This window comes from Takifugu flavidus, chromosome 15 (assembly GCF_003711565.1).
Source record: "Takifugu flavidus isolate HTHZ2018 chromosome 15, ASM371156v2, whole genome shotgun sequence".
Classification (NCBI taxonomy): domain Eukaryota; kingdom Metazoa; phylum Chordata; class Actinopteri; order Tetraodontiformes; family Tetraodontidae; genus Takifugu; species Takifugu flavidus.
In genome coordinates, this window is record NC_079534.1 from 7,909,489 (window position 1) to 7,929,534 (window position 20,046).

The 20,046-nt window shown below is 40.8% G+C and overlaps 1 protein-coding gene across 6 annotated transcripts; it reads right to left on the reverse strand.

The window, feature by feature from the left end:
* Positions 1–24: 24 nt before the first annotated feature.
* On the reverse strand, positions 25–17,312 carry si:ch211-153l6.6 (uncharacterized). 6 transcript variants are annotated; one of them, XM_057056632.1, is made up of 7 exons: positions 17,167–17,312; positions 5,774–6,730; positions 5,208–5,422; positions 4,384–4,593; positions 3,317–3,864; positions 2,970–3,061; positions 25–2,546 (listed from the first exon to the last, which is right to left on the reverse strand). In XM_057056632.1, exons 2-7 carry the CDS (start codon positions 6,614–6,616, stop codon positions 2,454–2,456), a joined length of 2,001 nt encoding a protein of 666 aa, XP_056912612.1. In that variant the 5' UTR covers positions 6,617–6,730; positions 17,167–17,312; the 3' UTR covers positions 25–2,453. The 6 variants fall into 6 exon arrangements, with proteins under 6 accessions (XP_056912612.1, XP_056912610.1, XP_056912608.1 ...); XM_057056630.1 differs by lacking the exon at positions 17,167–17,312 and adding an exon at positions 14,302–14,535 and having other exon boundaries at positions 3,317–3,759; XM_057056628.1 differs by lacking the exon at positions 17,167–17,312 and adding an exon at positions 14,302–14,534 and having other exon boundaries at positions 4,384–4,536.
* Positions 17,313–20,046: the final 2,734 nt, after the last annotated feature.

Genomic DNA, 20,046 nt, shown 5'->3' on the forward strand with positions numbered 1-20,046 from the left:
GGTAGACAATTAAAAATCACAATGTTCAGGCGTCACACACTTTTATTGCAGATGTAAGCATTTGGCGGTGCTAAATGGCAGAGTGTTAAAGGCAAATCAGTCCTAAAGAGAAGAGATGACAGAAGTGAGGAGGAACATTCTAGCATTCATTCCAAAGTTTCAGATTTAAGCTCAATTCTCTACATGTTTGCAAACTGACCGTTAATCTGAATGCAGTACATTCTTTAGCAGTACCAGGTACCTTTTCTGCAGACAGGCTCATAATGTGTGAGTGGACATAACTGTCTCAATGTTTTATTCTTTTATTCTTGCGAACATTTCAGTTTCCTCTTTTTAGTAAACCAAAAACAGTTCAAACAATAATGCTTCCCAGGAGAAACTTTCAGAGACTAAAAGCTTTGCTTGTCCCCTCAGGTTGTTTGTTGCCTTTTAAAACATAAAATTACTGACAGAAAGTCTGACTTAATGACTGAGTCAAATATCCAACAGCTGCTTGGAAATGAGTTGGTCCAGGATCAAGATCTGCTCTTTGCAAAACTGTTACATAGTCTTTGTCTAGACTTTGATCCCTTAAAACATGGTGATCATATGATTGGCAAGATACTCCAGCGTTGGAGCAGCATATCCGTCATGCCCAACAAAAGAATGATTTCAAAAAGGTTTCGCGCAGCAAGCAAGGACAAATCCTACCTGTCAGCACAATAGCCCCTAAACTGCAGCTCAGCAGATTTATAGCATTAGCATTGGCCACCAGGTGGCGCTCTTACTGTAACGTGTCTCTGACCAGTGCTTTCTGTATATTGATGTCTTCCAAGCAAGAGAAGTTCTGTTCTGTGTAAAATGTAAACTCACAATTATCCTCTGGGGAAGCATCGATTTATTGCTAACTCCAAAACATAAAATGGTGTCATGCACCATTTTGTAAGGAAACCCAGATTCTTCTAACAGGCTGTTGAACATTAATTAAGCTATTAATGTTTATTGATGACAGTCAGTCACTTTAGCTATTAGGGTGGATCTGAGACCAACAAAGACCAACAAAGCTGTGACAAGCTTAAATATGAAGGGTGTGAAATTCAGAAGAAATGCTCGCACGCATACGTGCACACAGTCACACAGACATTGTCACCTAAAAACATAATATAACATAGATCTTTTGCCAAGAAGCCTTTAGAAGGATTTTGAAGCAATGCTTGGTTCATAAATATAGGCATTACATTACAACAAATCTCTTTATAGGAATCAAGACAGTACATATAAATATAGAGAAATCTTTACTTTAGGAGTAGAATATGTGATTGTTTTAAAATTCTTCAGATTCTAAGCATATAGAGCCATAGGCAGGATTTTTTTTTTTTTTTTTTTTTACAAACCTTTGTTTTTAACAGCATAACATGATGGCATGTTGTTCCTCCTTTTATAAAGCTGTTCTCATCTGCTGATGTTACAGCTGACTTCAACCTTGGAGGCTGAAATGTGCAAAACATCCCAAAACAAAGAGAAGGGAGAAGCTTTGAAATGCTGCTGAGTAGGAAGCTAGCTGGTCACAATGTAAGCTGAAGTTCTACAAATGTTAACCTGACTCAAAATTTAAACTTAAAAACTAAATTTTATTAAAATGCATTCAACTATAGGCTGCAATACAACTAAAAAAAAATCAACAAGAACTGAAATATTAATGATTTTTACTACCCAGCTAACCATCGCCCTGGAGCCTACCTTGCCATACAAAATTTGATTCCCAAAGCAACTGTTTTAGTTAAGCCACCATGAGAAGCTGGTACATCCAAACTGTCTATCAATGGCTCTTTATAACCTTTATAGCTCTGCTTTAGCACACTGAAAAGCACAGTAGTTTTTTTAAAAATTATTTTTAAATGTCTGTGCATAGCTACAACAATTTATAATGCTGTAGGCTGTCAGTCATCCCTTGTACACTCGCTAAAAATTCAACTAAAAATGCCACTGCCCGGAGAAATGTAAAAATGATCACATCACAATCATACAAACTCAATAAATATCAATAAATAATTGTAGTAATACCAGGAATATCAAGGAAATGACACCGAGTATGAAAGGTTATTCAAGGTTACATTCCTGAATGTGCCTCCACAAATTATTTTAAACCGTGATGTAATTACACCCACTCTATTGTGATTCACCTCAGACAGAAAAGTGATTAAAGGACCATACACAACTTTCATATATCTATAAATGAAGAAGATATCTATAGTGTGACAAGACAGGCAGTTACATGGTGTCATCCAGACATTATGCAGGAAGATGGATGATCAAACTACTGTTTAAATATCATGGAAAACAGTGTGCATTAAAAAACAGTTCTCTCTACGTCAGGCAGGCTGCAGTCACTGGCTGAACAAGAACTAATCAAACGGAGGAAGATTAAGACTTTAAATGGCTTCAGATTTACTGATGATGAGCAGCGCCACTGGTCATTCTTTTTTCTGGTTGGCTAAAAGGGAGGCCTCCCATCGCTGTGCCATGGCGTTCTGTCGCTGTGGCACTGAGGAGAGGGACAGGGGAAACTGCAGGGAAGGAAGATTCAGCTGAACCACTGGAGTAAACGGTTGGAGAGGACAAAGAGATGGACGGAAGGAGGACAGAATGAATAACAGGATGGATGGATGGATGGATGGATGGATAGATGGATGGATGGATGGATGGATGGAAGTGATGAGTCAATTAAAAATAGAATGATGAGTGTAGTTTGTGAAATTGTTAATGGTTGTTAATTAAAGGATAAAGATATACCAGTGCAGCTGATTAACAAATTGTAAAAAAAATAACTAATAATTGATAAGAGAAAATGGATGAATTGTTATGCAACAGGAACACTACAGAGATTTAATGTTCTAAATAAATACATAAATGAATGAGTGACTTAATGAGCCAATGCATTTGATACTGTTCCTAATATGAGTATAATTGCTGCACACGTGGCTGCTAACCTTATGGTCACACGACAAACTGGATCGTTCTATTTTTCGGGTCCTAGAGGGGGATGATGGAGAGGAGACACATCTGTCTGGAACCTCTGGCACTGAAAAAAGAACATTTCATACTGTTTAGTGTCCACAGGAAGTGAACTAACATTTCCCCCTGGTGGTTCATATAAAAAATGCAGCTTTTGACTTATATTAAAAGTGGCGTGGTTTGTGCTTTAATAAACTTCAACACAAAAGTGTGTGATCGGTTAATCGAACATCTTGAGAAAATAGTTTATAATAATTTAGCAAGTTGTAATATTCTTTTTGGTTTTTGATCTGGGAAAAAAAGTCCAGGAGACTGTACCTACCATTGAAACTGACGGCATCACTCAGGCTAGGAGACACCAACACGGTATCATACCTCTCTTTTCCTCTCCTCCACTCATCCTCCCTCCTCCGTCTCCACATCTCCTCCCTCTGCCTCTTCCACTCCTCTTCCCTCTGCCTTACTACCCGAATCTCTTGCTCTACCAGAGACTGGCTACTAAGAGATCGCAGCTTGAAAAATGGGTTTGATGTGAAAGTGCTTTCCTGGGCTTCAATGGACACGGGAGCAGAGCTTAGACAGAATTCTGAAGCGCTGCGAATGATCAGATTGGAGGTTTCCACAACAATGACATTGGCAGATGACACAGTGTCCAGGCTTAATGGGCCCCCAGCAGTGGAAAGCATGCGGTTCCTGGAAGTGGAGGCAGAGCAGTCGGGCTCCAGAATAATGACATTGTTGGCTGTCATCTCGTGGTACACAGATCTGGGAAGAGGAGAAGAGGAGGAAGGGGACGGGGAGACAGATAAAGATGGGGTACGACAGGCTGGAGGTCTGGGAGGAGCTCGTCCGGTCTGCAGGGTGGAGGGCCTGAACATGGATAAACATCAAATAAGTTTTCATTTTGGATCTTGGTCCACTTTTTTACTACACTGTTGTGCACGAGATCAAACCCATTTTTGATTGACAGGTTGTCTGACTGCCAATCATACGCTGCGCTGGACACATTTATCACTCAGCTGGGGTCAGTTAGAAGAACCCCATTTTCTCAGATAGTTACATTGTTACAGATAGTTACAAGTGGGAAAAGGTAACAATGTTTTTAGAGGCCCTCTGAAAATAAATAGACTATTTGAGACTCGTGTAAAATAAGAGATCGCAGTTCCCTAATCTCTCGGAAATGTAGCTCACTTCTAATCTTCCTGACTCTAAAGAGTTTTGTATGTTGTTCAACAAATGCTTTCTGCAAACAGAAGCTGCTTTTTCATTGTTAAATCTTCACCTCCACGTAAATCTACTGAATGGAAAATACTGTCCACTGTCTCAGTGTCCAATTTACTGCTGGACAAGCCTCTAAAAAGACAGATTACCTTTTCTGCATGTTGTTACCTGGGAATAGTTAGGCCTTGTGCCACTATCCCTCTCTCCCTGCGGTGTCGCGCCTCTCTCTCTAAAGTCAGCCGGATCTCTCTCTCTACTGCTGTCTCCGGCTCCTCCAGGGGGCTTCGGTATGACAGGTCATCCAGACCTGAGTCCTCAGAGCTGGGGGACATGGTGGATGAGAGTGGGGGCTCCTTAGGAATTGGTGAATGGATCTCCCTTTCAGAAGAAATGAGAAATTTTGATATATATATTCAGCTGAACATTGGGGGGTTTGGGAAATATCTATCTATCTATCTATCTATCTATCTATCTATCTATCTATCTATCTATCTATCTATCTATCTATCTATCTATCTATCTATCTGTCTATCTGTCTGTCTGTCTGTCTGTCTGTCTGTCTGTCTGTCTGTCTGTCCCCCCTCACACACACACACACAACACACACACACACAACACACACACACACACACACACACACACACACACACACACACAGACCCAGCTATTGCATTCATGGTAATGTGTGTGGGTGAACCATTCTCTGTCCACCCACACACTAATCACACCTCTGCTGTAAAGAACAAAGTGTGGTGAGTCTGGAACTGGATCTGCAAAGATCAACTGATGAGGGTTATAGCTGCTATACCTGTCTTCAGTCTGGGTTTTCTTTCTTTCTGTATTTTTCTAAAGTGGTTTGTCATTCATCAGCTGCCCACATCACTGCCCCTGTCACTCCACCCACTTTAACCATTTTAAAATTGAATGTGTGGGTAGAGCTGGCCTTTCATCAAGGACGTTAGCATCATTTAAGAGAGAAAAAGTGTTCCTACCTGTGTTTCAGCCGGGGACTGCGGGTCGGTGGGTACAATGTAGAGTGGGTGCCCTGGAAGCTCCCCTGAGCTCTCAGGCCTGGTTTAGGGATGGGATGTCCTCGAACCTCCTCCTCCATTTTCCTCCATTGTTGGCGGGCCAAGAGAAAGTCCACGTGCTCAGTGGAGACGTTCTCACTGAGGGTGTCTTGTTGGACACAGAAATCTACAGGGATCTGATGTTAAAGCAAAAAAAAAAAAATCATTAAATAGGTAATGAGGTGCCTTGACTACCTCTGGTTCAGCAGCCTCAGTTTGAACAAAAATTCTATATTTACCTGCTGTCAACATGTACCATTGACACTCACAGCACATACACAACAATATAAGGTTCTTTGTATTTTCGTCTAGGTTTTCGATACTTGTCTGTCATGATGTGACTGAATTGGATCAGGTCATACCTCATTAAGAAATCCAGCAGCTTTACTGCTTGCAGCACTATCATGTTCTGAAATGTTCTTTCAGTTTAAGAAAAATATAACAATGAGAGTTTGTGCCAGACTGAACCAGCCTGTCCAAGGTCTTACCCTCTTGTCAGGGTCTGTAGAACTGGCTGTCGAGCTAAATGAAGGCGATCTCATGAGCACGCCCGTCCTCGATGTCATCTGATCATCAAAATCGTCCTCTCTGCAACTCCTCTCAACTTCCTCCTCTTTTTGCTCCTCTGTCTCGTCTCTTTCCTTGTCCTCTCTTCTTCCTCCCTCTTCTCTGTTCTCTCCATCACAAATGATGTCAGAAAGTTCTACAGCTCCATCATTCTGGTGTAAGACATCACAGGCAGTAAAGGAAGCCCACTGGTCGTCCCCTGTGTCACTGTCCGAGTACACAACAGCAAGCTCGGCCTGGAGGCAGTCGCCAAGGTCGTCTTGGTCTGTGACCTTTAGATTCTCTGAAATTCTAGTTTCCATCAGCTGTTCCGGAGGTGAGGGGGTTGAAGGCCCATTAGAGGGGATAAGTGGCTCTGCCCCAGCATCAGCTTCTACTGTTCCCATCATCTCTCCATCCTCTTCTTTTCCTTCACATGTATAGCTTAGATCTACAATGTTCTCTCTTTCTGCCTCATTTTGTCTGTCTACATCTCCCCTTCTTCCTGTATCTTTATCACCTTCCTCCTGTGCTTCTCTTTCCATCTCTTCCCCATCACTGTCCCTTTCTTCCTTTGCTCCAATCTCAAAAACAAGATAGTCACACTCTTCTCCATCAGCTTCAGCCTCCTCTTCCTCCTGCTGGTCTTTTATTGGCTGCTGCATCTCTGGATCCTCTGGGTAATGGAGTTCTTGGACTTCTTCACTGTGCCAGCTAACAATGTTTTCTCTTTCCAGGTCTGTCATTGGTGGGGATGAGCTAATCTCCATGGCAACGGGATCCATCTGCTGTACTGGATTTGAAGTGTCGTTCACAGGGTTACTGTTGCTGGCAGAAAGGTTTCCTTGGTTACCGTCTGTTAGTTCAGCTGCTGGTCTTCTTAACCCTGCTGTAGCTCTCTGTGGGCACAAACAAACCATAACCTGAAAATGCCATTTAACAGGAATATTATGTAAATATTGTAATCTTATCTTTAAAGAAAGATGTAGTATGCAAAATGTTAAAAGGTCAAAATTAGCTGCGTTGGATGTATGATTCTAGGGGTTCCCTCAGCTGGAAGATCTTCAGCAGGTTCCAAATGAGAACATATGAACCCCTCCCAAGGCACTACTATTGTGCCCCAGCCCCACCCATAGTAAAACAGGCCCATAGTGAGTAGTGGGTGCGTTCATACTAAGCATTATTACATCCAATAAGCAGCCCGTGGAAAGCTTTGACAGAGTTTCTCAGCCAGTCAGCAGCCTCCACCCCACATGTGTACTAGCTCACAGGCTGCATCATGACCAGCAAGTGATCCAATGAAATGACTGACGTTGGCACACAAGCTTTTCAAGCTAGCCCATTAAGACGGACACAAATGGTAGCTATTATGAAACATCAACGTGAAAAGCAAAGCAGCTTGGATTCATTTGAATTCACAAAGAAATGCTCCGAGGAGCAGGAGGAGGAAGCTCCTGCCATTTTAAGTAACGTCACAAGTAATGAGTTACCTTTTGGCTCCACCACCCTCTCCCCATCAAGACCTTCCGTAGCCACCCCCTCACACCAGCAAAGCATGTAACAGTAGGCTAACTTTAATGCTAGTGCCTGGCTGTCTGTGTGCACATTATCCGGAGGGAAAAATGAAGCACAGTAAAATGCAGAAATGAAGATGAAGGGGGGACCTTTTTAAAAAAAATCTATTTACAAGAGGCCCACCAAGAATACAAATCCTAGCACCACTAGTGGTATGAATATGAAATAATCTGGCTGGAACTGTGAGGAATCTGTCCTGATGGGATGTTTGCCATGATTTGTGTATTACTTTATATTTCTTGAATCAAACATGGGTTGATGACACATTAACAAAAGCAGCCTGAAACAGTCACACAGAGAATATTCCTTTAAGTGAGCATATATGGCCCGTAAATATTTCATGTTCTATACGCAGGGCCAAGCCTTCATATCACTACCATGGCAACAATGCGTTGGCTGTGAGTGGGTTAGAGGACTATTATGGTCTGTTTTTACAGCATGTGCTGATGACAGCTGCAAGATGTTGCTATGGCAAATCTAAGTATAGAAGCAGAGCTCGGTGATTTGTGTTTCTGTTCCGTAAAGGCAGCACTCTGATCTCACATTAAAAAGCATCTATATCTATCTATATCTATATCTCAGCTAACTTGTTGTGTCACGAGAAAATTTATGCTTTAACACCAACAGTATTAAAGGTGTTTTCTTAATAATTTCTGAACACAAACAGAGAATCTCTAAAAACAGTGGTGCAAGCCACAACCTTGGAACATTTAACAAAATATACCGGTATGTAAACAGAACAGGCTACTCTCTGCTAAAGCCAGTGTGGCAAAATTGATTTGAACTAATAACCCTCAACTTCCAAAATCTCAAATATATAATTTCTGTAGTACATGCACATGTCCTTCACTAACATTTAACAATTATTTAAAAGGTTTTGTTTTTAATACTGTCACTCAGAACACAACATTAGAGGCAAGAGTGCAGTACAGCCTACCAAAAATTAAAAAAAATAGAAAGTGATTTATGTATATTGTTTAAATGCTTTGTGATATCAAAAACAGCCCTGGTTTATCATTTCAGTGCAGATCTGAGTGAGTTAACATTTAATAACTGAACAACTTTTAATCATCAGTGCTGATAAATGCTGCATCTAAGTTGTTTGTTTCTAACCATTTGGACTTTATGACACCTTTCAAGTGGAATTGTTTTAACCTTGGTTAAAAAATTACTCAGATAAAAGATAAAAAATTCCAAGATTTTGTGTTGGATTCAAGATTTGTAAGAGACATTCTGCATTTCAACACCCCCTTTAGGTCACAACTTACAACAAGGTTGACAAATTTTAAAACACTCCAATTTTTTTTTCAAACTCTGGCAGAGTTCCCTCCCCAGTAAACAGCTGTCTGGCTTAACACACAAAAACACACAAAATGACAATACTGGCTCACATGACCCAATTAACTCATCAAATAGAACCCAATCAACAACAGAACACAAGTGCAAACATGCCCCAACACAGCCACTGTGGAACACTATAATATATACATATAAGGGTTGTCAAACGATGAAAATCTTCAATCTAATTATTCAGAGGCTAGCTGTGAATTATTTACAATTAATCCTAAATATGAGTGGAGAAAAAGTCATATATTCCCTCTGGGCCATATTGTTGCAAGAACAGAAAAACAAATGACCTGAGGCAAATATAATATTTGTTTTTTATTTATATCACAAATTTAATAAACTCAGTCTTTTTCTTCAGAATGAAAATATGTTATTTACATATGTATTTTTAAAAACATAAAGATAACATTCAAATCGATTTAGGATTTTCTTTTTAGCAACTACAGGATAGATTAATGGAATGTTTTTTTGTTTGGTTTTTTAACTAAAAACACACAATTCAAACAGTTCCTCACACCCCCTTTACCTGTTCGTCAGTTGCTAAGGATAGCTGAGTTAAATTAAATATAATTATATTCCTGAATATAAAGCTGACTGTATCTTCTGAACAATGTGGGCTGTGACTGAGAAAATGCATGCATGAATGCATGCAGTGCCAGCCATGTCATAGGCTCCTGAATGAGCAGCATGGAGGACTCATTGCATGAGGCAGTCCGCCATATCTATCGAACCTGGCTTTGCACCTGCGCAAAGCTGTAGATGCAGTCCCACTGTAGGAACTTTGGGGTATTGGTGGGTGTCTCCATTGGTGGGTGTCTCCACTGCAGGAACCTCCACTACAGGAAACTCCCTAAAACTAAGTCCTTGCTCCAGAGTAGGTACTTAAAGTGGATCTGGAAAAAAAAAGCCCTGAGTGGGGCTTAAGGATTACTCAACACAGATTGGCTAAACCTAGAGCACAATGAGATGCAGAGTGCAGCAGAAGAGAAGCATTAGCCTAGCAGACACCTCTTCTCCTCAAGTTAATTGCATCCACAATCACATATTTTAGAAATACCACAGCAAGTGCTGTTTAACATTTAGTGACTCACTGATGTGTACAGAGATACAGCTTCCAATAGTTGGGATGTTCTCACCAAATGCCCTCCATTGTTTGAAATTATTCTGCACATGCCTCTGCAGTGTTGTTCCTCTGTCTTCATTACAGTGAATCCTCTTCCCTCATTTGCTGTTAAACATCATAAAGTTTGCGGATTTCAGTTATCAGTTATATGTGCCTCTTGACAGTGGCTTGAAGGACGTATTGAGAGTTGCCACTTTCAAAACTTCTTTGAGGCCCAAGTCCTTGAATATATTGATCAGTCCTTGGCTATCCAATAGTATTTGCGATTGTCAACTTTTCAGTTGTAGACTTAATTAATGGCCTGTTGGCCTGGGAGCTTCAGATCCTGGGATCTGCTGGAGCCACTCCTCCGGTAGGGGTCTTAGCCCAGTGATCCCGCTCCACATCCTCTATAACTCCTCTCTCAAAGCCTAGTATTTCTCCAATTTCTTGTGCTCCTTCTTCCTGATCTTGCCGTCATTTAGGACTCCTTCTTTCCACATTCTGCACCTTGTATCTTACCTGTTGTGATAGAACCAGGATTCTATTGCTCTTATGCTCAGAGATTGTTTTTGTGCTGCCATGATCAGTTCCTTTGTGCTGTTTTTCATTCCAGAGTTTTCCAGCCACTGGTGGGATTTCCTGATAGAAGGCACTTCCTCAGTTTGCCAGTGCGACATGCCAAGTAGCAGCTTGTCTTCCCGTGATGGTTCCAGCTGTTCTTTTCAGTCTGGTTTCTGCTGCCTGGGGTATTCACTTAGCAGCTTGTCTCCATCACCTTTCTGATGTACTCCCTAAGGTTGTCTTAGTCCAGGATTTTTGCTCCTGATCCGATCCAATACTAAATAAACACTGTCTTGCTGATGCCCTCTGACCGGATAAAGTTTGCTGAGACACAGTTGCATTGCTTAATTTGTTAGATTTGGTCCTACTTTCTCATCGGTATAGTGGTGGTAGAACATCCGAATTAGTGCTTGCATTGCCACATTGCAAATAATAATAGCAGTAAAGCTGATGGATTTCTTAATATTTAAATGTGAAGAAGAAACCTGATGTTTTGAATAGTATTTCTTTTTGTCTGGCCAGTGACCAGAAATGCTTAGACTGTTAAGATCTGGCATTTATATCCTAATGCTCAAGCAAACTTTCTTGGATCTGTATTGCAAGAGAGTGTTTATTTTTTAGAGAAAGAAAACTAGATTGGAAGAACCATACTCTTAATGCTACTATAGCACCAATTCAAGTCTCATAAAGATGATGATTGCGAGTCATACGGAACAGAACACTCAAGTCAACAAGCCTCCCAGTTGGTAAGGGATCATTCCAACCTGCTCAGAAATGGGCTACCGTAACAAACTTGAGATGCACTTGAAGAGACCAGATTAAGAGCTAGAATGCTATGACACCAGTGACCCTCGAGAGAGGGGTTCCATCCGATGATGAAGTTGGCTAAGAAACAACTTGACTGACTCAACACAAATGTTACGGCAAGGGGGGACCCAGGGCGCAAGGTCAGAGGCGATACATCCCTGGAAGTGGTCCATGATAAATAGAAAAAACTACAGCAACTGTAATATATATGAATCCACAATATGTGCAAGGTGGGCATCAAACAAAAATAAATGATTACCCATTAAAGGTGAAAACACACCCTCATCTACCTAAGCAAAGTTTGATATAGGGTGACAATGACAGTAACAATTAGGTACTCATAACTACAAAGCCTAAACTATATATATATATATTATCATGGACTGGTCTCTATGCTGGTTCTGCTGGACCTCAGTGCTGCTTTTGATACAGTTGATCACAGCATCCTGTTACATAGACTGGAACATGTGATTGGGATTAAAGGGACAGCACTAGACTGGTTTAGATCATATTTATCTGATAGATACCAGTTTGCTCATGTCCATGGTGTTCCCTCCTCATACAGTAGGGTTAGCCATGGAGTTCCTCAAGGTTCTGTACTTGGACCAATCCTTTTCACCTTCTACATGCTTCCCTTAGGGAATATTATTCAGTAGCATGGGATAAATGTTCATTGTTGTGCTGATGACACTCAGCTTTATTTATCCATGAAACAAGGGGAGACAGAGAAGTTAGTGAAGCTTCAGACCTGTTTTAAAGACATGAAGTCCTGGATGTCTTCAAATGTCCTCCTCCTTAACTCAGGAAAAACTGAGGTCATGGTGTTTCGTCCTGAACCTCTCAGGCATAGATTAGATCACATGATCACTCTAGATGGTATCTCATTAACATCTAGTCTCTCTGTTAGGAATCTAGGAGTAACTTTTGACCAAAATCTCTCCTTCAACTCACAAATTAAAACAGCCTCTAGAAGTGCCTTTTTTCACTTGAGGAACATCAAAAAGATCAAAGATACTCCTGTACTGGCATCTCTTCATTGGCTGCCCGTTAAATTTAGAATAATTTTTAAAACCCTTCTTTTGACCTACAAGGTCCTCAGAGGCCAAGCTCCATCCTACCTGGAGGAGCTAGTGACACCTTACCAGCCCAATAGACTGCTCCGCTCTCAGAATGCTGGTCTACTTGTGGTTCCCAGAGTCTCTAGGAGTAGAATGGGGGGCCGAGCATTTAGCTACCAGGCCCCCCTGCTGTGGAACCAGCTCCCTGTCCAGGTACGGGAGGCTGACTCCATCTCTACTTTTAAGATTAGACTTAAAACCTTCCTCTTTGAAAAAGCTTATTGTCATTAATTCTGTAGTTGCAGTTACTATCCTAGACAGACAAATTATCATACTTGGGGGTCGTCTAATCATTAGGTTAACATCTTAGCTATGCTGCTATAGGCCAAGGCTGCCGGGGTCCAGAAACATGATCACCTGACTGGCCTCTGTCACCCCACTGGGTCATGGTTTCCTCTCCTCTCCTCCTCTCCTCTCCTCTCCTCTCCTCTCCTCTCTCCTCTCCTCTCCTCTCCTCTCCTCTCCTCTCCTCCTCTCCTCTCCTCTCTCTCTACCCAGCCAGCCATCATCAGGAGGGTCCCCCTACATGAGCCTGGTCCTGCTCAAGGTTTCTTCCTGTTAAAGGGGAGTTTTTCCTTGCCACTGTTGCTTGTCTGGGGTTAGGCCCTGGGATTCTGGAAAGTGCCTTGAAACAATTTTGATTGTAAAAGATGCTATATAAATAAAGATTGATTTGATTTGAAACCTGCTGGACAGTGAATTATTGTGATTAATAGGACACGCAGCACCCTCATCCACACAGCCAGACAGCTCCATGAAAGATTTGAGCTAACAAACACCCAGATTTATGAGTATGAATAATATAGGATAAGGCATGATGCTGTTCAAAATACATTATCTTTGGATGGCTGTCTACACAAGCAAAGTAGTTGTCTTATTTCCTCATCTGTAAATCACATCCACGGCACATTGTAGCAATGATGCCTCAGAATGTGGGTTCACATGTTTAACAGGAAACACAACAACAACACAGTAAACAGTTGGGATTGATAACAACATCTTGCTTGTGCAGATGTCTATTTGTAGTAAAGATCACTACTTTTGTAATGTGACTACAATTCTAAGAAGACCAACATTAAATATATGTTTTGGGTTTTTTTTTTCATTTGAGGGCGTATGAGAATTGTGCACTTCTGTGACCATTGAAACAAAATTTGTGTCCCAACATCTGGGAACAGACTGGAGAGCTATTAGTTATGGCACAGCTCTTAGCTCTAATCCATCCTATCAATCTTTGTCTGCCTGGATTTGAACCAGCGACCTTTCAGAATATTGCAGTCGTGTCTGACCTCACTGACTATTGCACCCAGGTTCAATTTCCTCTTCAGCTGAATTCAGTACATAGGTATCAATATTTCAAATTAAAAAATGTTTCTAAAATCGATTATTTTATTGGCAATAAAAAACATAATTTTAAAGAGATGCAGTGTAAATGTGTGTGTGCGTATGTGTGTTCGTGTGTTGGGGGATTACAGCACAGAATTAAGCATCATGCATCAACAAAAAAGTGTGTCAGCAGCAGTAAATGTAGAATGTGGATTTCTACATTGGCCTGTCAGCTATGTGCTATCTTATAACATATCTCTAATATGAAGGTTGTAATGAGAAGAGCCACTTCTGGCAGGTGACAGCAGAATCAACTGTGTTACATAAGACAAAGCATCAGAATCGTGACAGATAAGCGCGGACATATAAGCCAGGAAAAACTGGATTTGATGGCAGCTCGAGCTAAGCCAAAGCCTGGGCACGAGAGTCTGAATACTGCCAAATCAAAAAACATTCCCAAATCTCACTCCATCACACGAGGAGAAGGAGGAGGAGGAGAGCAGAGAAAGGAGGAGAGCAGAGAGAGGAGGAGGAGGAGGAGGAGGAGGAGGATGGCGATTAGACCTCAGTGAACAAAAAGGAAGATCGCTATGGTCTATTTTAAAGGTTGTTGCTTCTTTTATTTACCTACCAACAGCTTCCAGCACAGCAACCAAAACGAGATCATCTCCAGGCGACCGCGCCGCGCGCATTCCTCCCTGCCTCTACCCAATGGCAGCCCAAGGAGCCAAGCGGCCACCCGCTGGCGCGAGGAGGGACGCATGCAAAGCTGGCGGCTGCGGCGCGAGAATATGTGTGTGGTGGAAAGAGAGAGGGAGAGAGTATCGATGCGTGTTGTTCAGCTGCTGGTGAATTAGAGCAGAAAAGACAAACCTGTATTGACAGAACATGAACCTCTCTCTCTCTCGTTCTCTCTCTCGCTCTTCCTCCCTCTCTCTCAACGTGTGCAGCTATTAATTTTACTGGGTTAGATCTTTGGGGACATAACTTCAATCACTGGACCAGTTATGGTAATGCAACAGACTCATCAACATCGATCTAAAATTAATATATAGAAATGTTTTAGAGACAATGGAAGTTTTTCTCATCCCATCCACATGAATTCTAAAATTACATTCTCTTTTCCACATTGTAAAGTTCCCTATTAAAATAACAAGGTTTATACCAGGTTTCAATAAAGCGGTTCAGCTTTGTGCAGCATTATCCTGAAGTGCATTTAATCAATCTATCAATCAATATAGCATTTGTTACAATCACAATTGTCTCTAGGCACTTTACAGAATCTAAGGGCCTGACCCCTAACAAGGAACAGCGGCAAGGAAAAACTCCCCTTTAACATGAAGAAACCTTGAGCAGGACCAGGCTGCTATTCAGTTCATCAACTATTCAGTTCATCACAAGGCTTCATTCAGTTGTAAGAGTTAACAGCAGATTGTTGCCAGATTAAAGCCAGTCATTACATCAGCAGTCTAGTTCAGGGGCAGCTGAATAATGATTTTTTATCTAGAGGTCAACCCTCTGCTTTGCTTCCATCTCATTCTGTCCTGTCTGCTCTGGCTCACCTCCCTAATCTCCTGTCCTGAACCAGCGGGGTTTATGTATCTGATCACCCATTTCAAAGGTTTCAACCTTGAGTGACGTTAAGGTCTAACAAGCAGTCTGTCAACGATTAAGGCCAGGAATCAATCACATTTTCATATAGTTAAAGTGATTTTTCAGTTCAAATGGTGATGATGGTGAATCAGGAGAACAGGGACAGTCTAAACTTGGCTTCTGTAGATGAGTTACATGATGAAGTTAACAATAATATTCCACTTGGTCAAAGTGAGCACAAATGAGGGATTAAGCATCACTATAAGAGCAAATAATCTGCGCAGGCAGAGCAGATATTGACAGATGGCAACCAAGGAGTGAATCAGTAAGCAGACTTCAATACTGAGCTGCCATAACAATCTAATGAAATAATCTGAGTGTGTGCGTGCGTGCATCCCAGCATATTTTAAAATGTTCCAGTTAAAGGCCAGTAAGATCTGCGGGCATCCTGGTGCAGGACATTAAAGAAGAGCCTTTCTCTACTCAGGGAAACATCTCTGGACTGCTGATAGCAAATAGATTTATTTAAAGGATTCAAGAAAGGAAAGTTTAATGGAGCAATTTAATAACCCAACAGTGTGTTCAGTGTGATGAAGACTGACTCCCAGGTGAGGAAAACAATCCTGCATGGTTTCAGGAAAAAGGAGTAAAGATCAACAGCAGCAGCAGTGCTGGTTATCATGAATAAGGCCATAATGCAGTATACTGTAGAGTCACCAATGACCAAATTAAGATAATAAAATGACTTAATTAATTCATTCATTTGTTTGTTCGTTTGTTCATTCATGTTGAGCCAATCCTGACATTTATGAAGTGCCAGGGTGTCTACTGCTCCATCAATTTAATTTCTTTTTCATTTGATGTTGTAAAAAGACAACTGGCTGTTACCGTCCAGCAGTACAGTCATTCAGCTGTGTAAATCATAACAGGCGTTTCCGTTGACACGATGAAAGATAAGGTCACAGCCAGACGATGCCGCTGGCACGTCAAAACTCGTTGCCTTCCTCCCCCTTCAAACTGTGTTAACATCAACGTGTTTCCTGTATGACACAGTCATGGATCAATTAAATAACCTCTATGCTGAAAGAGACAATCTGGACAATCTAGTTACATTAATTTTAGATCACAGAAAATTCTACAGAAGTCAAGATAGATGAGTGGCTCAAGATCTGAAAATGTTTATATTATATCTATCACTAAGGTAATTGTCCGTCCGTCCATCCATCCATCCATCCATCCATCCATCCATCCATCCATCCATCCATCCATCCATCCATCCATCCATCCATCCATCCATCCATCCATCCATCCATCCATCCATCCATCCATCCATCCATCCAACCAACCAACCAACCAACCAGCCAACATAAATGTCATAGTATTTGAACAATGCTAAAATACTCAATAAAATTCAATGAACATTTCGGTCCTTTTTTTTTCTTTTGTTGTGCAAATATAATCCACACCTACAATGTTCCCAAATTTCCAGATGACTTATAGTCAAGGACCACCTCCACTCTGAAATTCCTACATTTCCCAGAATACATGTTAATTATAGTAGTCTAACCAGGGACTCATGTCCTCTGACCAATGTATTGTCTTGAGTGATTTAGTTCATATAGTTTATCATCTAAATCATTTGAACATTTAAAAATCCTTTTCATTTTAGCCAGCAGCAGCAACAGCGGTAGTTGTAGTAGTAGTAGTAGTAGTAGTAGTAGTAGTAGTAGTAGTAGTAGTAGCAGCAGCAGCAGCAGCAACAGCAGATCACTGGTAATATGAAATTCTCCATATTTTGAGCCATTTTCAGAAACTGTGCACCACTAACACATCAAGCATAACAGTATGCTTGCTGGTTGTAAATTATAAATAGCAGAATATAAAAGAGAAGAAATAGTCTTACCTCCAAGCTCCGGCTAGGGTCACTGGTTTCACTGGTGTGATGGAAGCTGGTTCTACTCTGACACACCACTGTGGTTCTTACATTATCCCATCTCTCTCCTTTATATCCCCTGACTCCCTCCCCCCTCTCTCTGCCTCACACATTTCAGTGCCAGCAGGGTGCATATTGAGTGTGTATGTATGTGTGTGTAGGCAGCAGCCAATCAGAAAACAGCAGTTTTAGTGACTTCTGTGGCCCCCCACATGTTCAGCTTTGCACATTCTTATTAGAAGACACACAGACGTGCCACATTTGCGAGCGTGCACATGCATCTGACATCTGCAACTGTCTCATCCAACCTTTTTGAAGATTATCTCTCTTTTTCATGTTGAAATTCAACTGGATAATTTGCTTTGCTCCCTTGTTGTTTATCTGCCAGCATTATTGCATCACTGAGATTTTGCAGGAGTGTCAGCCAGTTTAACAGTGTTTATCAGAGCAGCTTTGGTTTTGGTTGTCACTCTCATTTACATGCAACCTTGTGCAGGTTTAAGCGTGTTACATAATAAAGTGGTGCACAATGTCATATTTTAATCAGAAAGCAGAACATAGGCCGCGGGGTGAATGATTATTCATGGAAAACATATAAATATAAATCAGGCAGAAATATGATGCGGGCTGAGTGGATAAACGATTAAGTTAAGGAGGAATGAACTGTTTCCTAATCCACTGGAGCTGCTTGCTAAATGATGTAGCAGTCAATTCATTTTTTGGCATGGTTCTTTCCAGACCTGTGCTTCATCTTACATCATAAATGGTCCAGACAATCAGTTAACACAAGGTAGAAACATTGACTACATTCAGCTAGTAGTCAGAGTTAAGAAATGATGCCTGTAACTGATAGAAAGTGCTAGAATTCACATGTGTGTTCATGCTCGTGTTGCCATGTGGCTATAATCCCAAACTGGATTAGAGGCATAGATTTTTTGTTGTTCAAGAGTGAGGTTCTGTATGGGAGCATGTTTGTTGATGACATGTTTTCCTTTTTCAGAAATGGTTCTTGTATTCAGAGAGGATCAAATACATCTTCTCTGCTGCTTGGAGAAATCTTTTGCGTGCTGATGCAAAAACTCTCCTTTCTTCTCAGACTGTTCCTGTGCACTTCTGACAGCTCTGCTTCCAATTGTGAAATTCTATTTATAGTGAAAACACTATTAATATTCGCCAACTAATTGAATGTCAGTTGTGGCTGAAAAAATACTTCTTTTGTCAGTTAAAATTGGAAAACAAACACTGTCCATAATAATTATTTTCTTTGCTTCAAACATACCATAATTTCCGGACTATAAGCCGCTACTTTTTTCCTACACTTTAAACACTGCGGCTTATTCTACGGTGCGGTTTATTTATGTTTTTTTTCATGGTGCACTATCACAACTATTGTGAATCAGTCATTTTTACTAACCCTCATCAACATGGAAAATACGAGAAGAAAAGCATATGATGCGACTTTTAAGTTAAAAGCGATCACTCTGGCGGTTGAAGAAGGAAATCGAGCTGCTGCGCGTAATCTTGGCATACATTACGGTAATCAATGGCGAGAAGGTGGGAGCGCCAGCATAAAAAACTGATCCAAAGCAAAAAGACAGCAAAAGCTTTTAGACGTAAACATCGCAGGTGGCCCGAGCTTGAAAACGTTCTGGAAGACTGGGTGAACACACAGAGAGCAGGCGGCCACGGTGTTTCCGCTGTACAAATCAGACTGAAAGCAAAAGCAATCGCCACCGTGATGAAAATAGAAGATTTTAGAGGTGGGCCATCGGGGGGTTTTAGATTGTTCATTGTTTGAGTAAAAAAGCATAAACAACGTAATTTGTGTGTAGCTGATACAAACATATATTTCAAGGTAGCTGCATTACAGACACCTTTAGAAAGAAAAAGCATTTACCAGTAGAATATATTTGTTTATGTTGCTAAGCAGATTAAATTAAAAGAAAAGTTAAAAAATCCTGATGTGATAAAATTTGGATTTAAGGTCTCTGTATAAACATACAAGTGAAAAGAGTGGCTGTTATTTCTTACCTGTCTGTTTGTCACTCGTCAGTGACTCGTCTCTTACGGTAATAAATCCATATACCGGTACTGAATGTTTTCGATCTAATTTTTCAAATTACTACGTGGGATACCTGCGGCTTAAAATTCAGTGCGGCTTGTATAAGTACAACATTGATTTTCTTTCTAAAATTAGATTATGCGGCTTATAATCAGGTGCGCTCTGTAGTCCAGAAATTACGGTATTACTGACATTCTTGATTATAACCGTTTCAGGTTTTTAATTTTTTTTCAATTTTTACCTGACCTATAGGTCAGATTTGGAAATTGGAAAATGCAGATAATAGTGACAGTTCTGTAATAATTAATATACTAATAATTCTGAATTGAATTGTGTATTACTAAAGGTATAGGCAATCTTAAGTGGTTATTATCTTTACTCCTGGTCTATGTGAGCTGCTCCCTGTTAAGATATACAGAACTGCGCCCTCTGCCGACCACAAGAAGAACTATCCCCGACCCTTCTTTTTTAAATTTTGAAATAACAGACTCTTTCCCCCCCTCAGAAATCAGGCATTCCCATGCACATATTTTAGCAGTGAGATATTTTATTTCTTTTGTCTGTCATGTATATGCATTTTGGGTTGATGTTGTTTATGTATTATGTTTGTAGTTTGACCGTGAAGGAGGTGCTGATGGTGACGGTTGTTGATAATTATTACTAGTCACCTGTATCAAAGAAGTGCAGTCCGTACACACACATGCAGTCTGTACACACACACACACACACACACACACACACCACACACACACACACACCACACACACACACACACACACACACACACA